This window comes from Chroicocephalus ridibundus, chromosome 2 (genome assembly GCF_963924245.1).
Source record: "Chroicocephalus ridibundus chromosome 2, bChrRid1.1, whole genome shotgun sequence".
Lineage (NCBI taxonomy): Eukaryota > Metazoa > Chordata > Aves > Charadriiformes > Laridae > Chroicocephalus > Chroicocephalus ridibundus.
In genome coordinates, this window is record NC_086285.1 from 23,170,309 (window position 1) to 23,190,502 (window position 20,194).

At 39.0% G+C, this 20,194-nt stretch overlaps 1 protein-coding gene across 4 annotated transcripts in view; it reads left to right on the top strand.

Moving 5' to 3' along the window:
- Positions 1-20,194, top strand: part of CUBN (cubilin) — a 153,936-nt gene that overhangs the window by 14,064 nt on the left and 119,678 nt on the right. For all 4 annotated transcript variants that reach the window (XR_010069821.1, XR_010069823.1, XR_010069822.1 and 1 more), the window contains exons 12-22: positions 17-203; positions 1,948-2,066; positions 3,410-3,644; positions 4,984-5,165; positions 5,947-6,109; positions 6,316-6,506; positions 10,419-10,575; positions 11,218-11,396; positions 11,887-12,049; positions 12,294-12,510; positions 13,537-13,667. Coding sequence is in view for 1 of the 4 variants with exons in the window: in XM_063324743.1 (XP_063180813.1) it covers positions 17-203; positions 1,948-2,066; positions 3,410-3,644; positions 4,984-5,165; positions 5,947-6,109; positions 6,316-6,506; positions 10,419-10,575; positions 11,218-11,396; positions 11,887-12,049; positions 12,294-12,510; positions 13,537-13,667 (1,924 nt within the window). In the remaining 3 variants the exon portion in view is untranslated. The remainder of the gene's footprint in view (positions 1-16; positions 204-1,947; positions 2,067-3,409; positions 3,645-4,983; positions 5,166-5,946; positions 6,110-6,315; positions 6,507-10,418; positions 10,576-11,217; positions 11,397-11,886; positions 12,050-12,293; positions 12,511-13,536; positions 13,668-20,194) is intronic.

Consider the following 20,194-nt stretch of genomic DNA (forward strand, 5'->3'; position numbering starts at 1 on the left):
TTGCTTATACCTGTAGGCAATGATCTCTGGATATTTCTGCCTGTGTAATGCAGGCTGGACGGGCCCTAATTGTACAGAGAACATTGATGAATGCATTAGCAACCCGTGCCAGAATGGGGGGAGCTGCACCGACGGGGTCAATGGCTACTCCTGCGAGTGCACCAGTGGCTGGACGGGACCACAGTGCCAGACTGCCCAGCAAGGTACGGCTGGGACCTCCTCCTCAGGAGAAATGGGCCACCAAGCTTCAGCGAGTAGATGCTTGGTGTATATAATTAATAAGAACCAAGTTCGGATGGAAAAAAATGCCCCTTCTTGGATTACAGGTCCCAACCTAAAGTCCCTTGGAATCCTTAGAGTTGTCCCTGAGTTTTGTTTATAGCTGCTTTGTTTAGCAATAGAAGCATAACAACGAAGTTGATCTGCAGGCCCACTGGCCTTGAGTATATGCCAGACATCCTAAAAACAGATCTCTGTTCCTGAGAAAGTTTTTGGGTAAGCTTGTTGGGAAAGAGGATCTGATATAAGGAGAACAGATTTACAAGAAACAAATTAATGTTTCTCTTCTGTGCATACTATTTCATTTGTTGCAAAGCTGAGAGGTCCTGAAATTTTTAGTCAAGACAAAAAGCCAGAAAAGGTTTTCAAACAGAAATCTAATGAAAGAAATTTCATCCATGAAAATGAGGGACTCTGAGTTTTATAGCGTGACTGCAAGGTCCTGCCTTTAATGTTTCTTCTTAGTATCACTTTTTCTGTTTGTTTGGGATTTTTTTTTTGTCATTAATTTTAATTAAACAAGGTCAGGATAGCATTCCAGTGAGCATCCCTGTGGCAACCATCTGTCAGATGGCTTATATTTATTGCAGGCTTATATTTATTGCAGGCTGTTGTGAAGAAAGCAGATTAACTTTCACAGAACACAGAATTAAAACTTTCACTGAGGCCCTGGGAAATCTGCTCTGTTTTAGAGCTACTTCAGGCTTTTTCCTATTTTTCTTGAATATCTAACCAGTAATGTTTTATTATTAAGCACATATGGAAAAAAATATTTTTAATCATTCATAATAGAAGGGATAGAAAATAATTTTTTATCCAGTGAGAAATTAGCATGTATAAACTTTTGTTTTAGTTCCTAATTAAGAGAAAAACAATACATTTTATACATGACAATTCTGAATCTGGTTGAGAACCGTGAGATGTTTTAGATGAACACTTCAAACAAAATTATATTATTTTTACCACTCCTTGAAACAAAATACTTAATTTCATTTTGCTGAGAATTTAATATTTCTTTAGCATCAGTTCAATGTTAAACTACAGCTGCTTGTTGTACACTGTAGTTATATGTGCATTTTATTGTGGGTGCTTTATGGACATATTTTTCTGTGGCTGTTTGGGATTCCCAGTTCACAGCTCCCATTCATTGAATGGCTCAGTGAGAGAAGAGACCACAGGTTATCATGAGACGTATGAGGCCCAAAAATCTGATCAAGAAGAATAAACAGGACAGTAAAACACCTGAAGGATAACTTCTATGATACACCACCACTGAGAAATAATTTATATCATGTTAGCTTCAAAATGTTATTTCATTATAGGTGAAAAATTTAGAGGTTCAATCTGGAGGTAGCATTCTGGAAACAAACTAGTTTATAGACATTTTCCTGAGACAGAATCAACATCTTCTGGGAGTATCCACATATTCCTGCTGAAAATATCTGTTCTTTTACCAGGAACTATTTTTCTTCCAGGGAGTAGTTTTGATCATTTTTTGTGATGTCATTCCACCTTAGAGGAAATGCTGAGGAGTCTTTTATATAAGTATCTTTCACTCTTGTTTTAAATATTTAGGAAGCCAAAGCTATGCAAGAAAGTTAAGATTTGTTTCAGTCTGAATAGTGATAGCACAATTTAATCCATTTAATTTTCTCTCTCTTTCTGCAGTTTGTGGAGGATATCTCTCAGGCCTCAGGGGGACTTTCAGTTACCCTAACAGCCCAAACAGCCAGCGGTACAACAGGGGGGTCAGCTGCGCTTGGGTGATTCAAACTAATTCCAATAAGGTAAAACAGAGTTCACGTTAAAGAAACCGTCACTCTGCAGGACCCCTGAGCTCATCAGAGCAAACGTGACCATCTTCTTGCCACATATTCCAATATTGTGATCCAATCCCTTCAGATCCAAACCTTCAGTTTTTCGAAAATAATGTTTCAGATCCTTACAAGCCTTCAGGCTCCTTGGTCTAAGAATTTGCTTGGGTCACGTTTTCAAGGTTCTTCCTATGCAGCTGAGGGTTAGAATTTATTCACCTGTCACCACCTAGAGAAGGTGCCTGCTTCACATCGCTTTAGAATGTGATCTGTGAGTAGCTGCATGAGAAAGGCCCTGCTCTGATGGGCTCCACAGTTGGTTTGTGAGCTAAGTGACCCCAGAACAATTACATGTTTCTGGTTTCTGAGTGCCAGAAATGTGGAATCTGAATTCATATTGTCAATGGCTTTGTGTAGTAACAACATTTGAATTTTTGTAAGGATTAATTTTTAAATGTTGCACTCAAATGCATATTCTGATGATTCTGATCTGCAACTAACAATTCCAGTTGTGTTATAAATAACAACTAAAAAATTTATTACTTCACACTTTAGCCTGGGACTTCTTATTTGGCATCTAAATATTTGATCTATTTTTGACTTTTCATGGAATGAATGAAGTAGTTTTATAAACCAGTGGTTGCTAGTGGTTTATACGGCACTGTATATGTATGTATATGTGATATATCCTCAGCTTTAAGCCTGAGAGCCACTACTGTCTTCATCAGAGCTGTATTAAAGCACGTCAGTGCAGATTCTGAACCTACATAAAGCTCTGTGTGTCACTAAGTATCTAGAGTGGGCTTGTGAGACACTGATTTTGTATGTGCAAAAAAAAAGATCATTTCATTTTTTAAATCCCATGACAATGCTTTAAATCATAGCAAGGATGAGAGAAATGTTAATTATCTGATGAGAAAACTGTCCTGGGGAATCTGGAACAAAGTATTTTATGCTGTATTTCAAGCCTTTCACATGGCTTGAAATATATACACATATATACATATATATATATTTCCCATATATAACAGACACAGGCAAACTATCTCAATTATTACTTTATAGAAATAATGCTCTTTCCAACCAACTTCCCTGTGCAAATTCTTTCCTATGTATCTTCTCTCCTTTTGACCCTTAAGATTCTGTAATATCTTCTTCTCTCCTGGAACTTTTCAGGAAATGATATAATGGCTCCAAAGCTCGTAGATTCTCACAGTTGCATGAACACATGTCTGCCCTATACAGAGTTACTGCATAAACAGTGTCTCAGCAGATCGTAAAAAAAAGAAATTTCTTGTTTTGTTACTTCCTGTTAGATTCTGCGCATTACTTTCCCATTCTTTCAATTGGAGGCAAGTAACGAGTGTAACTCTGTCTTCCTTCAAATCCATGATGGGCCTTCAGCGTCAATGCACATGCTGGGAAAATACTGTGGCTCCTCATCTCCTGCAGAGCTTTTCAGTTCCCACAACTCCCTGTATTTTTGGTTCTACTCCAACCGCACCATTACGGCTGGAGGTTTTACTGTTCAATGGGAATCTCGGGATCCTGGTAAGCTTAATGAAATGTCAAGTAATTTAGCATCTTCATGGCTTTGGAGCAAAACTAATTACTTATTTCCCTTGATTAGGAGACATTAGGAGCAGTAGGACGGTATTTTACGAGGGAGTGAGGCTGAAATGTAGATATATATGTCACTTTATAATATTGAAACTCCAACTCTAGGCCTCTGCATGAATAACTTTCTGCTGTTTTATACCTCCTGTGAGGAATCTCCCAAAGAGCATGTGTTCCTGGAGATGCCGTTCTTCTGATTAGTTCTCTTTTCTCACGGAAGTATCTAGTACTTTGAGCAAGCAATTTACCTTTCTTCGCCACGGCCAATTTGCAAGAGGCTAAAGACTTTGAACCATGCTTTCCAAACATGATAGATTGTTGGGAATTTGATTTTAAATTATCTGTGAGATTTTTGTTATGATTTGCTGTACATTTCTGCCTGAATTCTTGGTAACACCACTTGCATGATTCTTCCAGCAGGCCTGGCAGTGCATTTCTACTGATAAACCCCAAATCATCCTGTGCAATGTCAAGCTCACTTCAATGTTCTGTGTATTGTCTAGAAACAAAATTGTGCAATGGGTTGTTTCTTGAAAAAAAGACATAGAGTAAAAGAAGTATAGAAAATTCAGGGGGGGAACGGTTTCTTTATTTCCAGAAATATTTATTGAAATGCTTTTAATGTGATTTTTGGTGTTTTTTTTTTTCTTTTAATTGACATTATTAGATAGATTTTTACTAATTGACAAATATGGATACTGAAAAGTGAAACCAGATCTTTCTTTTTTGGGGGGGGAAGCAAAAAAGGAGAGAGGTATAGATGTGACTAGCTATTCCTTAGATATAACACAAAAGTTATCCCTACCATTCACAAATGTTACTCTGAGAGGGATTTTTTTTTTAATTACAAGTATATGAAACAGCCTTCCCTGTAATTAACATTTTTTTAAAAATGAAAACAGTCTTGTGCTAGGATAAAACACAGAGACAATTTACAAAGTACAGAAATTCAGATTAATTTTGTAAATCCAATCCAAAACACAGTGCTTTTGATTATTCTCCTAACAACATTTCCATCATAACTGGAAAAGAATCTTTCTTTTACTGTGCAAATCAGGAAAGATTTGGAGTTCTGTTTTTAGAATTGAATTGCAGAATTAAGTGTAAAATTTAAAGAAAGAAGTAACTTGTTGGGTTGTTTGGCTTGGTCTTTCGTTTTGAATTTATTCTGGATTCCAAAGTTGTACCTAGTTTTGACGCTACAGGAGAATTCATCTTCTGTCCTGACATGTGGTCTTAAAGACTGTGTTCTTCCATGTTTCCTTTCTGTTAGAATGTGGTGGTGAGCTGACGGGTACTTACGGCTCAATAAGCTCTCCAGGATACCCTGGTAACTATCCTGTAAACAGAGACTGTTTCTGGACCATCTCAACCAGTCCTGGCCTCTTCATCACATTTGCTTTTGGCACACTAAGCCTAGAACACCATGAAAACTGCAGTTATGACCATTTAGAGGTAAAGTTTAATTGTGGATTATGACAACATTTTATGGCTATGTTATTGCAAAACAAGATATTTCAAAACTTTTTGTACGTACAGAAGGGGACTGTTTGAAAATTAAATCCTGGGTTGAAATACTAATTTTTACTTATTCCAACCATCGATGCACGCTCAGATACAGGCAGTATAACACAAAGAGGATGATATCCCACTCCACTGAAGTCAGGAGAAGTCTTGCGACTAAAGGGAACAGGATTCAGGCCAAATAGCTGGCAGGAAGCATTCACTTTCTTACAAAGTTCAGTCTCCAAACTCCTTGTCAAATGTCAACCCACAGAGAATTAATCAGCCTAAGGAAAACTGTGAGGTAATAGGATTAATAGATTCATATTTTAGTACAGTTCATGACTTGATGTGTGAGTCTAGGGCTTTTTCTGAAGTGCAAAGTAATGGTTACAGAATTCACCAATGCCCAGTCATGGAAATGAGAAGCTGGTGTGGAATAGCATGTTCTCCAAAGTTGTGCAATGCAGAGCATGATTTCAGGAAAACAGTTCAACAGTAGATCTCCTGATACTTTCTTTCCCTTTCACAAAACCCTTGATGACTCTCCTAGGAGCACCATCACAGCTATGCTGTTGGGTCATTTTCTTGGTTCCTGTGTGTTTGGAGGAAACTTCCTATGAGCTTTCCTTCCACCTACCACCTACCCCCAAGATAACTTTAAGAGTGTTGGTAGCGTTCACAGTTGGCATGCATCTAATAATCCTAAATGCTGATCTATGGTTCTGTCTAGATTCGAGATGGTCTTCTTCCACAAGACCCTATCCTTGGTAAATACTGTAGCACTCGATCTCCACCTCCACTCCAAACCACTGGTCCATATGCATGGATTCACTTTCACTCTGATGACTTAGTTACTGATAAAGGCTTCCATATTATCTATACAACGTCTCCTGGTAAGTAAAATTCAGCATTAGAGGTTGGTCTGTGACATTCCCAAGATATAGCCAACAACACATGAATGGATGTAATTAGCACTTGATAGTTAATAATACAGAAATCCTCTTTGATTTGCATCCATTGTACAGAGGCAGCCTAAACTGAAAGAGTTACCATGCTTTTGACTGTCATCTCAATTGATATATTTTTTCCCTTAATATAGCAGATCCCAGTTGTGGAGGAAATTACACGGATAGTGAAGGGGTTATCACATCCCCTTACTGGCCTAACCCTTATATCAACAACCGACAATGTATCTACATTATCAGACAGCCAGAGGATGAAAAAATATACCTCAACTTCACCCATATGGAGCTGGAGAGTCACACTGGTTGTTCATCAAATTACATTGAGGTGACTTCCCTTAATTAGTTGATATGAAAGGTTGATTACATGTGTGTACAAAACCATGCCGCATGATTTCTGTCCCAAGGGCCACTGCAGAAATAGATGTTAATCAAAAGACTATACCAATTTATTAGGGTCCAAAAGTCACAGGGGCTAAAAGAGCAGGACTGTGCATTTGGAATGAAGAAAAGATAAGAGAACAAGAAAGTCTGTCTAGCTTAACGCTAATTCTTAATCGGCTGTACATGATTAAGGTGGAGTTTGGACCTCCAGTAAATGCATGCCAAATGCAAGAAAAATGGAAATTATGCCGTAGCCACTATGCAGCATTTTCTGGAGTCACGGTGTTACATGGAAAATCTTGTTTTGGCACAAAAAGGAAGTATACCATATATAGATTTGTATATACATACATATGTAAAGCCAGGAGTTTATTGTTAGCACAACTGAAATCTTACAAGTCTGATTCAAGAATTGTTACTGTCTAAATCTAATTATTATAGAAAAAATAATAGTACAGTTAGAATATTTCTATATGGAAAATGTAATAATAATGCAATAGTAATGTTGATACTAACTGGGATCCACTTGAGGCGATGTTTATGTTTGCTTTTATACCCGTCTCTCTCTTCATTGGTCTGCAGCTTCATGTTACATCCAAATTTGCTACTATAGGGTGCCTTTTAAGTACACTAGATACCATTTCTTCATTGTCTTTGTTATCCCTAAACCCTGTTTTGCCCAGCTCTGGGTCTGAATTTCTTTATCTGGCGGGGGATGAGGTTTGGCATGGTGCTGCGCCGGTGGGGGCTCCCCGGAGGGGCAGAGCAGGGCCTCACAGTCAGGGCTTGTCCCACCTGGCCAGGGAGCAGGGCAGCCCCGGGCATCGGGCACCTCCCTGGGGACAGGGATGGGCCAGGGTCAGGCTGGGATGTGGACATGTGGTTGGGCCCGGCTCAGCAGAGCCTGTGGCTGGGCAGGGCAGGGTGGCGGGGAGCAGGAGTGGGCCCTGCTGCAGTGCGGATGGGGCAGGGGCTCATGGCCCTCGGGGGCTGACGTGGGGTCCTGGGCCATGGCAGGGTGTGGGGCTGGGCCAGTGAGTCCTGGTGGTGCCCTCAGGGCCTGATAAGCTCTTTGTGTCAGTGGCCCGTGCCCCTTCTCCTGTCACCCATGTGCACTGCGCTGTGCCCCAACTCGCCACGTCTCAAGGTGTCTGCCATTATATCTGGCTTGTATTCCTCCCCACTGCATCATGATGTTACAGTCATAAATACCTTCTCCTACACGGAACGAGTGCTGGGTACCGCTCTCTGTGTAAGACTGTGGCTGCGTCGCACAGAGGTGAACAGAAGGAAGACAAACAGGCTGCATACAGCCAGTTGATTAGCCAGGGTGCTGCCACAGCAGGGGCAGCTAGGAGCAAGCCCTGCGGCCCCACCGCAGAACCATGTCCTGTGCTGCCAGCTGTGCAGTACCTGGCAGCCCGGGTTTGGTTTTGTGCTTAATCTCTTCTTTACCAAGCAGGGAATAGGCCTCTGTGAGCTCTGTGCAGTTAATCTGTTTTTAAAAGATGTTATTGTGCTGACATCGTTCCCTTCCCTCCTCTAACTCAGAGACTTTGGTTGGAATGAAGTGTAATTAATTTCTGAAATGAGAGGGGAAGTGTGTTTAATGAAAACAGACAGCTTTTGTTTGTTTGGCCTGGTAGTCCTGTTGCCTAATTGCTGGCAGAACAGCAGCTAAATTCACAACAGCCAGAGAAACAAAACCATTTCTGTTGAACGCAATCAGTTTGTATTAGTGCAGCAAGGCATTTCCCTCGCTGTTTGCTGATCAGTCACAAGCCATTCAGTTTCCCTGTGTTTCTGTCCTCCTCTTCTGCCTAACCTCTCACTTGGTGGCTCGGCAGAGAAACAGGACCGACATTTTCTGAGCAGGACAGTCAGTACAACTAAAGCAGTGTGCTCTTTTATCAAGGCCTGATTTTCCACATATGTCTTTCTAAAATATTGTCTCACAGGGTTTTATAATGAGGTTCAGCTAGGGAGATAGCTTTTGGGTCTTTAAGGTAATTTAAAAGTAAGTCTCTGACAATTGTTTTGTCACTTTGAAAAGGTGCAGATTATTCCCATCCCTGGCAATACCGGGAAACCTGCAGAGTTTCCACAGGGACCAGACACAGCTCACAGGCACTTGCTCAGCAAGGGATGTTTAGTCTCTTACTAAGGAAGGAACAGCCTGGGGCCAGGGATCTGCAATAAGAAACTAGAGACAATAAAAGTTCTTACTTGAGAAAGACTGTGACATGGTGCTGGAGAGGTAAAGTGTTAGCCAAGGCAGCTCCTTCTCCTTGCCATCCTTCTAACTTGCAACAGGAAACATTACTCACATGGTTTAGAGAACCTGTTATTTTTATCACTACTCTCTGGGCTTTATAAACCAAAAATGTAATGAGAAAAAATGCTCAACAAAAAATGTAAACTCCCGCGAACTATAGTTCTGGAAACTTTCACTACTGTCCAAAGATCTTCTAAATATTCTGTCACAAATTCTGATCACACTTGCTCCACTGTAAATCCAGAATAATTCTGTCACCTCAAACTCAAGTTCCAGGGAAATTAAAGATATCTGTTAGTCAGGAAGCCATCTCACCAGCTGGAGATTGCCAAAGCTGGGTAAGCAGGCCAGCCACTGCCTGCTCACCAGGGCACCGACAAGGTTTCCCTGCCTTCTCTCCCAGCCTATGGAACAACACATCTGAGGAGGAAAGAAGAGGTGATGAGAGGGGACCTGAAAGCTGGATGTCCCTGGCTTTGCCAATGATTTTACTGGAATAATTTTTTAGGGGTCAACAGCACGTAGGTGCATTTAAAAGCAGCTCCAGCTACACGAGCAACCACCACTTTTACAGCAGAAAAGAGATGGTTTGTTTTCAAGAGAATCTTTGAGAGAAAAATTGCATTTTTTTTTCGCATGGGCAAATAGCAGGGGACCTGTTTTATGGACCTCAGCTTGTTGGCTGCCCTCTTGGAACGAGATGGGTGCCTCAGAGGGTGTTCAGAGCTCCTTGGCTATACTAGTGCTCTGCCTGGTCTCTTAGATGCACCCACTCTTACTTATGGACTGTGGGTTCAGGGCCTGAAGTTTGGACGTGCAAATACCTCTTTCCCTTCTAGTCCCCTTGATAATCAGGATTTAGAATCAAGTTCTGGGAAAACACGTAAGATACATTTCTCCTTTGATTAGCAAATTGATTGAGGTCAGTAGAGTAGCAGTGCAGAAGGTAAAAGATGGAAGCGATTCCCTGATATTGTCATTATCATGAATTGGACCCTTCAGATAAAGTAATGGAAAGACATCAGTATACCTCTTTACTGCTTTAGGGACTCAGAGTTGCACCTCTTGTTAGTGAGCTGTCTGGCTGCAATTATTTATGGGTGTGATAGGACATGTGTTTGTTCTGGAAAAGTGCCGTTCACTACAGGCTTCATGGCCAGAGCAAGGAAATCAAAAATACCCCCTTTTTTCCCCACTAGATTTTAGCACTGGCAAAAATTTCTTCGCTATCACTGGTGAGAACCTTACCTGTCTCTTTCATATTAAAGGTGTCACTTTTGGAAGCACAGGCCCAACTTGTATTAAAGCTGTGGTTCACAGAGAAGATCCGTTTCATCCTAATGTCCTGTGACAGTGGCATGTGCGTGTGTCTTCCGTGCTGATCATCTAGTCCTTCCTTTGAAGTCTTGTAAATCATGTTCTTGTGCCAATTACTGTGATGGCTTTTTGCCCCTCTTATAAATGTAAATAGTTACTCCTTTTATTATTTAGCAGCTCTTGTGAGATTATAATTTTATCTGGATATCAGATCCCAAGACTTTTATGATCTGATATTTTTCTTTTTTTCTTTTCGATGACTAGGTTCGAGATGGTGACAGTGAGATGTCTTCCCTTATTAGCAAATTCTGTCATAGTACACTCATGTCTCCAATCACTTCTACCAGCAACAGTCTCTGGATCAAGTTCAAGTCTGATGCTTCTGCGCAAAGGGCTAGCTTCAGGGCCATTTATCAAGTTGGTAAGAGGAACTGGTGACTTGCACAGTGAACTGATCTGTAATTTAGACACTGTATTATATGGAAAATACAGTCATTTCCATGCTGTGTTATCCGTATAAGGGGGTTAAGACAAACTTCAAAAGAAAAGAGAGAAAGAAAAAAAGAGTTTATTTATTTATTTATTTATACTTTTAGAAATGCTAAGATGATGTCTGCAGCAGGTCTGGTTTATGCACTCCTAGCGTGCTTGGAAATGCACCCTCATTGCTTCTATTAATGATAAATCACGTACTGCTAACATATCAAAGGGGATATAGCTATAATTCTGCATAAATCTTTTTGCTTTCATTTTTCATATCTTTTAGTTCTTAATCACCACCAAATCTGTCTGTGTCTGTGGAACAAATGAGTCAAATCCATTAGTTTGCATGGGCATAGTTAGATTGATCGTCTGTATATACACGTTTATGCTATACGTATAGCAACATGTTCTTTTAAATACTTTCTTAATACTACTTGGATGATCTGTAGTAGATGCTGTAAGAAGATAGGTTTTTAGGGATGGTTTTCTTCTAATTTCATAGTGATATTTGCTAGACATCACATTATACATTCCTTGGAAATATTCATCACAAGTACTGATTCTTGGTGTCTCTTGGCAGCCTGTGGAGGCTCCTTGTCTGGAGCAGGCACTATCCGTTCACCTTACTACCCCAGGATGTCCCCTCACCCAAAGACCTGTGAGTGGATCATCTCCCAGCCAGCTAGCAAAGTGGTGATTCTTAACTTTATCGACTTCAACATTCGAAATACAACCACTTGTGACTCAGACTACGTTGAGGTAAAGAATAATGCACTTATACTATGAATAGTAGATAGAATCTTATCTGTATGTTCCTTCTCATACTCATCTCCACAAAAGCAGACAGACAAGCACTTCTTACAGCAGTTATAAAAGCTATTCCAGGTTCACAGTGGGATTTCAAACCTTTTCTTGGTTCTCCAAAGATGATATGACCATTTTGGTAGTCAGAGTCGAGTAGCAGGTGTCTTTAAATAAACAGACCTGCTTTGGGAGGTTTATGTGCTACTTACTGTTGAGGGTGCAAGATCTCAGCTTTTCTCCATCTGACATGCTTTGGGTGGGACAGTGCTTCTCTGGCAGTCATGAGGTTGCATTGTATATGCCTGTAGTAGAAACCATGCTGAGGAAAGGGTAGGGTTTGATTTACTGAGGATCTCTTTTGCATCGTTCTTATGAATTCATTTATGCTTACAACTTTAATATGATAGAAACTTGTATGGGATATTTTGAATACACTGTTCTTCAGGTCAGAGATGGCAACAACACAGACTCTCCTCTTTTGGAGAAATACTGTGGTACAGCTGTACCATCTAGAGTGCAATCTACACGGAACAATCTCTATATCAAGTTCAGAGCTTCCTCTCTTACCAACCTTGGCTTCAGGGCTGAGTACTGGCCAATAGATACAGGTAAGGATTTTTTTGTTGTTTGCTATGATGTAGAGTGTTGGGCCTTTCCAAATTTTCCTGTACACTGAAAACAGTTGGCCATCAAGTTTTATGATGGTGTAATGGGAGATAAATTCTAAATCAGTTAGTTTAGTGTGCATTGAGGAAAAAGACTATGAAATTTGAGAAAGAAAAATACCAATTTTATAAGTGCCTAATTTTGTAATAAATATATCATTTAACCTGATGTTTTAAATCTCTACAGTATGTGGTGAGACTCTCACTGGACCAGAAGGAACCATTACAAGTCCTGGTCACCCAGATGTCTACCCACATGGTATTAACTGTACCTGGATTATCAACATTCAACCCGGCTACCTTATCCGCCTGACGTTCACTTCATTTAACTTGGCATTTGATTATAATTGCAGAAAGGATTATCTTGAAATATATGACAACAGCACTGTGCAAAAATTGGGAAGGTGAATATGTCCATTAGCATACAGAGCTGAATGACTGTAGAGTGAGCACTGTTCCATAGATCTCGACAACTAATTTATTTCCGTAAATTTTGCGCATAGATTAATTTCTCCACATTACAGACACAATAGCAGCAACTTCTCTGCCTAGCATAGTAAAGGCAGATTGCTTTCTTTGACCATGGAATGAGAACCACTTTTAATAAATAGTATACTGGGAGAAACTAACTTGTGTCAAGAGGACAGCTTTTTTCAGGGCAGGTTTCAATAGCTGCCATTGTCCTGATCCATTAACATTTTGATTTATGTGAATTAAGTTCAAAAGCATTAATATATCTGTGCCCAGGTAAAGACGTCATTTGAAACACTTGCAGAAGTGAAAGAAACATTACTTAAAAGATTGTGTATTTGGATCTCAGCAAAAACTAAACCGAAATCTGCATTTTATAGGATTTTGTTTTCACTTTCTTCTGATATGTGATTTTATCTTAGGATGGAATCATTTTGGTTTTTTTCCTCTTCTTCAATTGGGTATACACAGGGTTTTCTTGCCATCCTAGAATTCAAGAATGTCTGAAATACTTAGGAACAGTATCCAGCTGCAGCTACAGACTGTAAAGTAGTTGGCTGACATGGCAGTATTTTGGAAAATATGGAGCAAATGACTCTTATATTATAATGGAGAGTGTTTTGCAACCTTTGTCTTTGGCCAGCCACTTTGACTGCTACAAAAGAACAGCATATGCTGTAGGTACCGCATAGACTACTTTGAATAAGAATTTGACAGCTGATGGACAGTTTCTCCTCTGATTTTGCCAGGCAAGTTAGGTTTGTACCCTTCTACACGTCGAGTGCTATTTAGTCCCATGATACAGCGTGTATGGCTGGGATCTGTATAATCCAAAGGAGAGATCTGTGTATGTGTAGCTGCTCAAATTTCTCAGGGTTCAAGAAAGCTGAATCCTCTTCCAGTAATACAGATGCTTCATAAAGTACTGCCATTCAACTTGGGGCATCTTTTTGCTGCAGGTACTGTGGAAGATCAATTCCACCATCTCTCACTAGTGGTAGCAACATGATGATGTTGTACTTCGTGACTGATCACAGCATTGCATCTGAGGGCTTCGCAGCTAATTATATCTCCCTGAATGCATCAAAAGGTAATATGTCAGTCTGTTCATTATGCAAATTAAATGTTTTCATCTGTCACTGTAAATAACCACTACAAGAAACAGAAACACTATTTTCTGAGTTAGCAGAAGACTGCCTGGTGCCTCCTCTGCCCTTTCTTATTTATCCTGCTTGATTCACAAGCTTTTTCCTACCTAGGAAAGCAGAAAACTATTTCTGTAAGCAACACTGCTGTTTTCTTTAAAAAGCCAGTGAGAGCTGATATGGCAGAACTGCATGAATTATTTAAGAAAAGTATTTTCTGAATTTGCTTTGTCTGTTCTGAGCTGAGTATGTGTGATCTAGGAAGCTCAGCAATCGTGGACAACTCGCTTGAACGGGAGACTCTCAGGTGCCATAAAAATTAATTTAGTCCATATTTAGGTGCAATATTGGTGATGGGCAGAGAAAGGTCATATAGGGTGAAATCTGATAAAATAACCTGAAAGCACAAGCTGGTTTTTTCATTACGACAGTGCTGTGTTTCTGTCTCCAGCAGACATCGAGGCTCCTGTTACGCCTTAACTCTGTTCTTTAAGGATCTCCTTTTAAGGGGCCAAGACACACATTAGTGGGGAAAAGACCATTGAAGAGAACAATGACTGTTCATTCCCTTAAAGCAGAGAAAAACTGAGAAATTACTCAGAATTCTAACTGATTTGAAGGTTTTCCAGGGTGGGAGCACATCTGTGTTTTCAAACTATGCTGAACCCACCATGTGCGATCCAGTGTTTGCACATCTCTCCAGCACTGAGAGCGTTTAACAGTGACTGAACTGCACTTGAAAAAGCAGGCTCTTGGTGAAAGACTGCAACTACCAGTTTCATAGACCCAATTAGATGTGGGTCTGCTGTTGCTCCGCTCACTGCTAAACGCAGATCTGTAGTAGAAGAGGATTTATGTGGGTAGAGAGACAGGTTCTGCCTAGCAGAATTAAACCACCAAAGAGGTAGAGTGGGACAATGAAAAAAAGTAAAAATGAGAATACATTTGTAGCTGGGTAACTTGTGTATCCATCGTTAACCAGTTTCTAGGTGGTTTGTGCATGTGAGTGCAGACTCCAAGGGATATATTAGATGAATACCAGAAATTCATAGTACTCATCTATGCAGCCATGAACTACCAATGTTTGCTCATTGTTTGCTCTTAGTTTCTTTAATAATTTAATTTTTCCTACTTTCTGAGTTTCTCCAACCTGTTTAAAACCAGCAGAATTCCAATTACTACCTTGTGAAAAATAACTGCTTTCTTGGTGACAGCTTGGAAAATTTGGCTATTATTTCATCTCTCAAGCATGTGTGTAGGCGAGACCGGTACAGATTTTGCCACTGTGTTTTTATTCACTACCAGATAAATTATAAATCCAAATAATCCATTTTCTCAGCTGCCTTCATTCATACTTGAGTTATCTGGCATGGAAATCAAAAAGCCAGTAAAAACAATTAAGATTTAATGAGAACTATTCCAAGGAGGAAATTTCTATTTGTTAGAAATAATAGGCCAAAACCCAAGTTCTACTTTTAAAAATCTTTCAAAGAAAGTTTGAACTCTCTAGTTTGAAAACTGAGTTCTTACTAGTGAGAAATTGTGAAGTTAGTTATGAGCATTATAAAGTGTTTTATGAGCCTGTTTTTGCAGCTGCAAACTGTAACTTCTGTAAATATGGTTGTTGCTTGTTAATGTGATATTTTTTCTTTTACTTTACCTCAGATTGATATTTCATAGAGAGATTTTATTCCTTCCTAACTGTTCTTACAGCAGCTCTTCTCACAGTTCATCAAGATCAAAATATTCTTTATTCAACATTAATCTATATTTCTGTCTCTGTTTCTCTGGTTTTGTTAGTTACCTCAGTGATGATGAACCCCAATATTTTCTGTCCAGCTTCACTGCTCTGCCTCCTCTGTTCCATATTCGCCTCCCTTACCACCACCATGGTGACTAGATTTTCACATCTTTCATCCAAAGCACCGCTATATGCATCACGTGAGGTTCAAACTGCACCAACACTGTCCCTGGAATCGTATCAAGCTATTCCTTAAAGATGCAAGTCTAGTTTCTCGCCAATGCTATTAACAGCTAGAAAATGTATAAAATTTTTATATGAAATTAGAACTGTATAATATCTTCATCCAAACTCTAAACAACAGGTATGATTTTCTTTTCCCATAATTAACACAGATATCTCTACTACTTTTCAGCTAAACTGGCCTAAATCTCAATTTATTCTCACTCAGACCTAGAACTATGATCTCTAGAATAAATGCTTTTTCATTTCAACCACTACAGTTTGTAGAAGTACGATAAAGTAGCAGATAACTACTGAAACTGGGAGTAATAAATTTATGGAGAAGCTGAAACTATGATCTGTTTTCTTTTCAGCGATTTGTTTCTTTTCATCCCAGCACAAGCATGGTAGTACTATAAAGTTGTCATAAATACTGGACTGCTAACATTCTTTTTTTTTTTAAGAATAAAGTGTTTTGAAGCTGCTGTGGCCTGAGAGAAGGCAAGCATATGTGTGTATGTGGACTTTGCTGTGAGAAGCAACTCCCCACTTCCCTGAAATCATATCAAGTTTAGTTTTCCCGCTGTGAAATGTTTAGGCCTGATATTCATCTTATGTATATCCAGTTACACTAAGGTAGAAAACTGCTGAACATAATCATATCTGAGAGATTTACCAAAGCTATGGATTTTTTGTTCTTTACATCTGCTGCCCATTTTCATTTTTCTGCAAAGAAAAATATGGTTCTAATAATGTTTCTTGTGCAGTAAGAATCCTTCATATTTTTGAGCTGTGTTTTCTTAGCCAGCTAGAGTGTAACCAATATCAGAACTGGTCAAAGCTGTTCTGGTTCATATTAGACATTTCAATAGGCTTTTGCCTGGAGTTATTTTGCAAAGAATGAGCTATTGAAAAGACGGTGAAGATTATCTCCCAAAGAAGAATAAATGGGAGTGAAAAAAAAAAAGATAAGTAGGAGTGAAAAAAATATTTTCTTCTCCATGCATCTTAACGAACAATGTTTTTGTTAGCATGGTTTATCTGTGATATATTAATTAGTTGAAAAGTCACCTGAAAATAATGGCAAAACTGTATTTTGTGTCAAAAAATTTGAATGCCACGAGATACAGCCATGGCCATGGTCCATAAAGCGCAAACAATTGTTTTAGCGGTCTGCCAGCTAGTAGCTGTGAATAGCTCATATGGCAGCAATACAAATGGAAATTCTTCAATCAAACATGCCCACGTGATCCTCAGTTTTTTAAAATGTACATTGCCCATTTAAATTATCTATACCTCAGATGCTTAATTCTTGACCATCTTTCTGTCTTTTAAAGGGGAAAGTCACGTGGAAAGCAGGGTAATGTTTGGATTTATCTCCTAGAGTCCAGGTCTCAAATACCGGATAGACAAATGTTAGAACAATCATATAAGTGTTACGATGGATTTTAGGATTTTCTTTTGCCCATCTTGGCAACACAAAGAACCCATGTAAAAGTACTGAAAAATCTTTTAAAGGGCTCAGTCTTTCCTGCAAGTGTTGCTCAGAGTCTTGAAAGATCCAGGCCACAATTTTCCAATAGGAATAGCACTAGAGTCAGAGTATGTATTTTATTGTCCTTGACTTCTTCACAAGTAAGTCTGAATTTATTTGTCTTACTTTGAAATGGGGTTGAGGGGGGATTGTTTTTTCTTTTTCTTTTTCTTTTTCTTTTTCTTTTTCTTTTTCTTTTTCTTTTTCTTTTTCTTTTTCTTTTTCTTTTTCTTTTTCTTTTTCTTTTTCTTTTTCTTTTTCTTTTTCTTTTTCTTTTTCTTTTTCTTTTTCTTTTTCTTTTTTCTTTTTCTTTCTTTTTCTTTTTCCTTTTCTTTTTTCCTTTTCTTTTTTTCCTTTTCTTTTTTCCTTTTCTTTTTTCCTTTTCTTTTTTCCTTTTCTTTTTCCTTTTCTTTTTCCTTTTCTTTTTCTTTTTATTCTTCTTTTTCTTCCTTTTCTTCTTCTTTTTCTTCTTTTTCTTCTTCTTTTTCTTGTTCTTTTTTATTTTTTTTCATTTGTTTCATTAAAGAGGCTTCATTTCATCCTTTCTGCTGAGAGAAGTCAGCCTTAATAAAGCTTTTAGCAGATTGCCTTCCTGATAGAGCTTTTATTCCTGGTCTTTCCTTGGCTTTGGTGAAAGATAATATTTTTCCTCCTTATCATCCTGAATTGTGAATGATATTATTTACCAAGAAGGGTAACTTGGTTTTAAATAGCTTCATTGTGTGGTATATGTTAGCTGACAATGACTGACTGGAGAAGCCAGACTTTGAGGAAGATGAGGAAAGGAAGAAAAACATTTGTGAACCCATGGACTTAAAAGCGCATCTGAAAGCTTGTTAGCTTTCACTAACTCACTCTTGATAGCTGAGTATACGTTGAGTCCCATCTTGCTGACTGAACCCCGTAATTATTAGGAGGATGTTACCTGGCTTTTCTCTTCAGCTGAATGAGCAAAGACAAGAATGGAAAGTAATGTCTGACAACTATGTGCATGCAGAGATACAGGGCATGGTTGAACAAGGCTGAGCTAAGAGAAAAAAATACTGAAATCCTGTATGCATCTTGGGTATCTACTCCGCTTATCCTGAGTCTCAGGAAAAAGGCTCAATCAGCTGGCACCTGATAACTCATTAGGCCACTGTAACTTGGTTGTGTTTCATCAGGGTATTAGTCTGCCTGTATACACCTATATATGTGTATACGACTCTATAGTATGTGTGTTTATCTGTAAATCAGCAGAAGAGAGTTAGAGGTTCTTTTTGAACAGCTGTACCCAGCATTTCTAAGGAGTTTTGGTCTGAAATGGTACAAAGGGCCTTTGTGTGCTTTCTTGGTAAAAGTTAAGCCTGTTAGCATCTGCCAGCAGCAGTAACAGAAGGCCCTGAAGTGCAGATGTGCTTTTCCATTGCCTGTGGAGAGGCGTATACTTCATGTGATAGTTTCTTCCTTTTTTTTTCTAAACATGCATAGTGTTACAAAAAAGTCTAATTGTTAGGGATCCCAGTTTTCCTTTGGCAGAGTGAGATCAAAAGGAAGAAACTGCCATTTTACGTATGACATTATAGGGTGTTTTTTTATTAATTAGAATTGTGGCAACTGATGAATATCTCTTTATGGGAAAAAAATGGATATGATTTTCTGCAGTATGCAGTCATGAGCGAGTGGTACAAAAGCTGGCATTTTTCTCTGCTGTTGGCTGTTACAGTGGGTTACTGACATTTATTGCATGTTTTTCAGAATAGCAAACACATTTAGTACCAAAATCAGAAAGTAGATTGAATAGCTTTCAAAACCTCACACACTGGCAAGGCAAGATGTGCAATTGTCCTTGACAATTGCCTCCTTCTTCTTTCATGAGCTGCAATAAGTGTCTTCAAACTCAACTGAATTCATATTTTTTCCAGGCATATAATAATCATATTACAGAGTTAGACTGCATTCTGAACTTTGGCAAAGCAGTCAACATACTTTTTTACTGCTGACTTTGCTAACAGTTTTCACTGAAGGAACTATTACTGCCCAAGCACACCTCCAAATACTGTGCCAGTGAGGTGAGTGCAAAAGAGGAGTGACAGCTCTCCTGCTGAAAGTAGAACACAATGAATTAATCCAATTACCAGAAGAGAGGTGGCTGACACAAAATGTGGGTTCATTTATGCTTTTCCTAGTCATCATAGCAGTGTCTACGCTTGGATTTATTTCACTGGAGCCAGAAGTCTGACATTTCTAAGGTTCCACCTTCTGTATTTATCCCCCTTTGCTCATAAAGGGGGGATATGTTATGTGAAGTGTAGAGCAGTATACAGCATCCAGTTTAAAATAGCACACTTCGGATATGAGTTTCTGTATGGATTACTCCCAAGAAAGCAAAATTTGGTGAGGGAGGGAACCTGGACAATTCTGTGGAAATTGTTCTTAAAACGGCTGATAAAAATATTTTGGCTTCCATGTTGCTAATTTTACCCTAAGGGGCCTTATCTAGTACATCAGTTTTAATATTCTTCAGGCTGAAAGCTAGTATTCATGGTCTCAGCCTCTGAGTGAATAAGGAATGGCAGTATTGCAACAGCTCTAACCACTAAATGTGCATGAGTCAGGCACCTCCCCTTCCCAAAGCAGGAGGAAATAATTAGTTAAAAATAAGTAACCTAATAAATATATACACATTTTAATTTTAATTTTTTATTGCTTTCCGTGTAATGAGCCATTAGGAAAAACGTGGGTCACATTTCTAAGTCAGATTTCTAACCCTGCAGGCAGGGTTCTCAAGAAATCATATGACTTGAGGATCTGTGCTTTGATGATAAGCCCTGCATATCATGAAATACCACGGGAGCTGGCAGCACAGCAAGGGCATTATAAGGATTTATAAGGCGGCACAAGGTTTTTAAGGTGACCAGGACTAATCTGATTGTTATATGCGTACATTAGAGCATATCTGTGATGGAACACACAAGCAATTAAAATTCTAGATA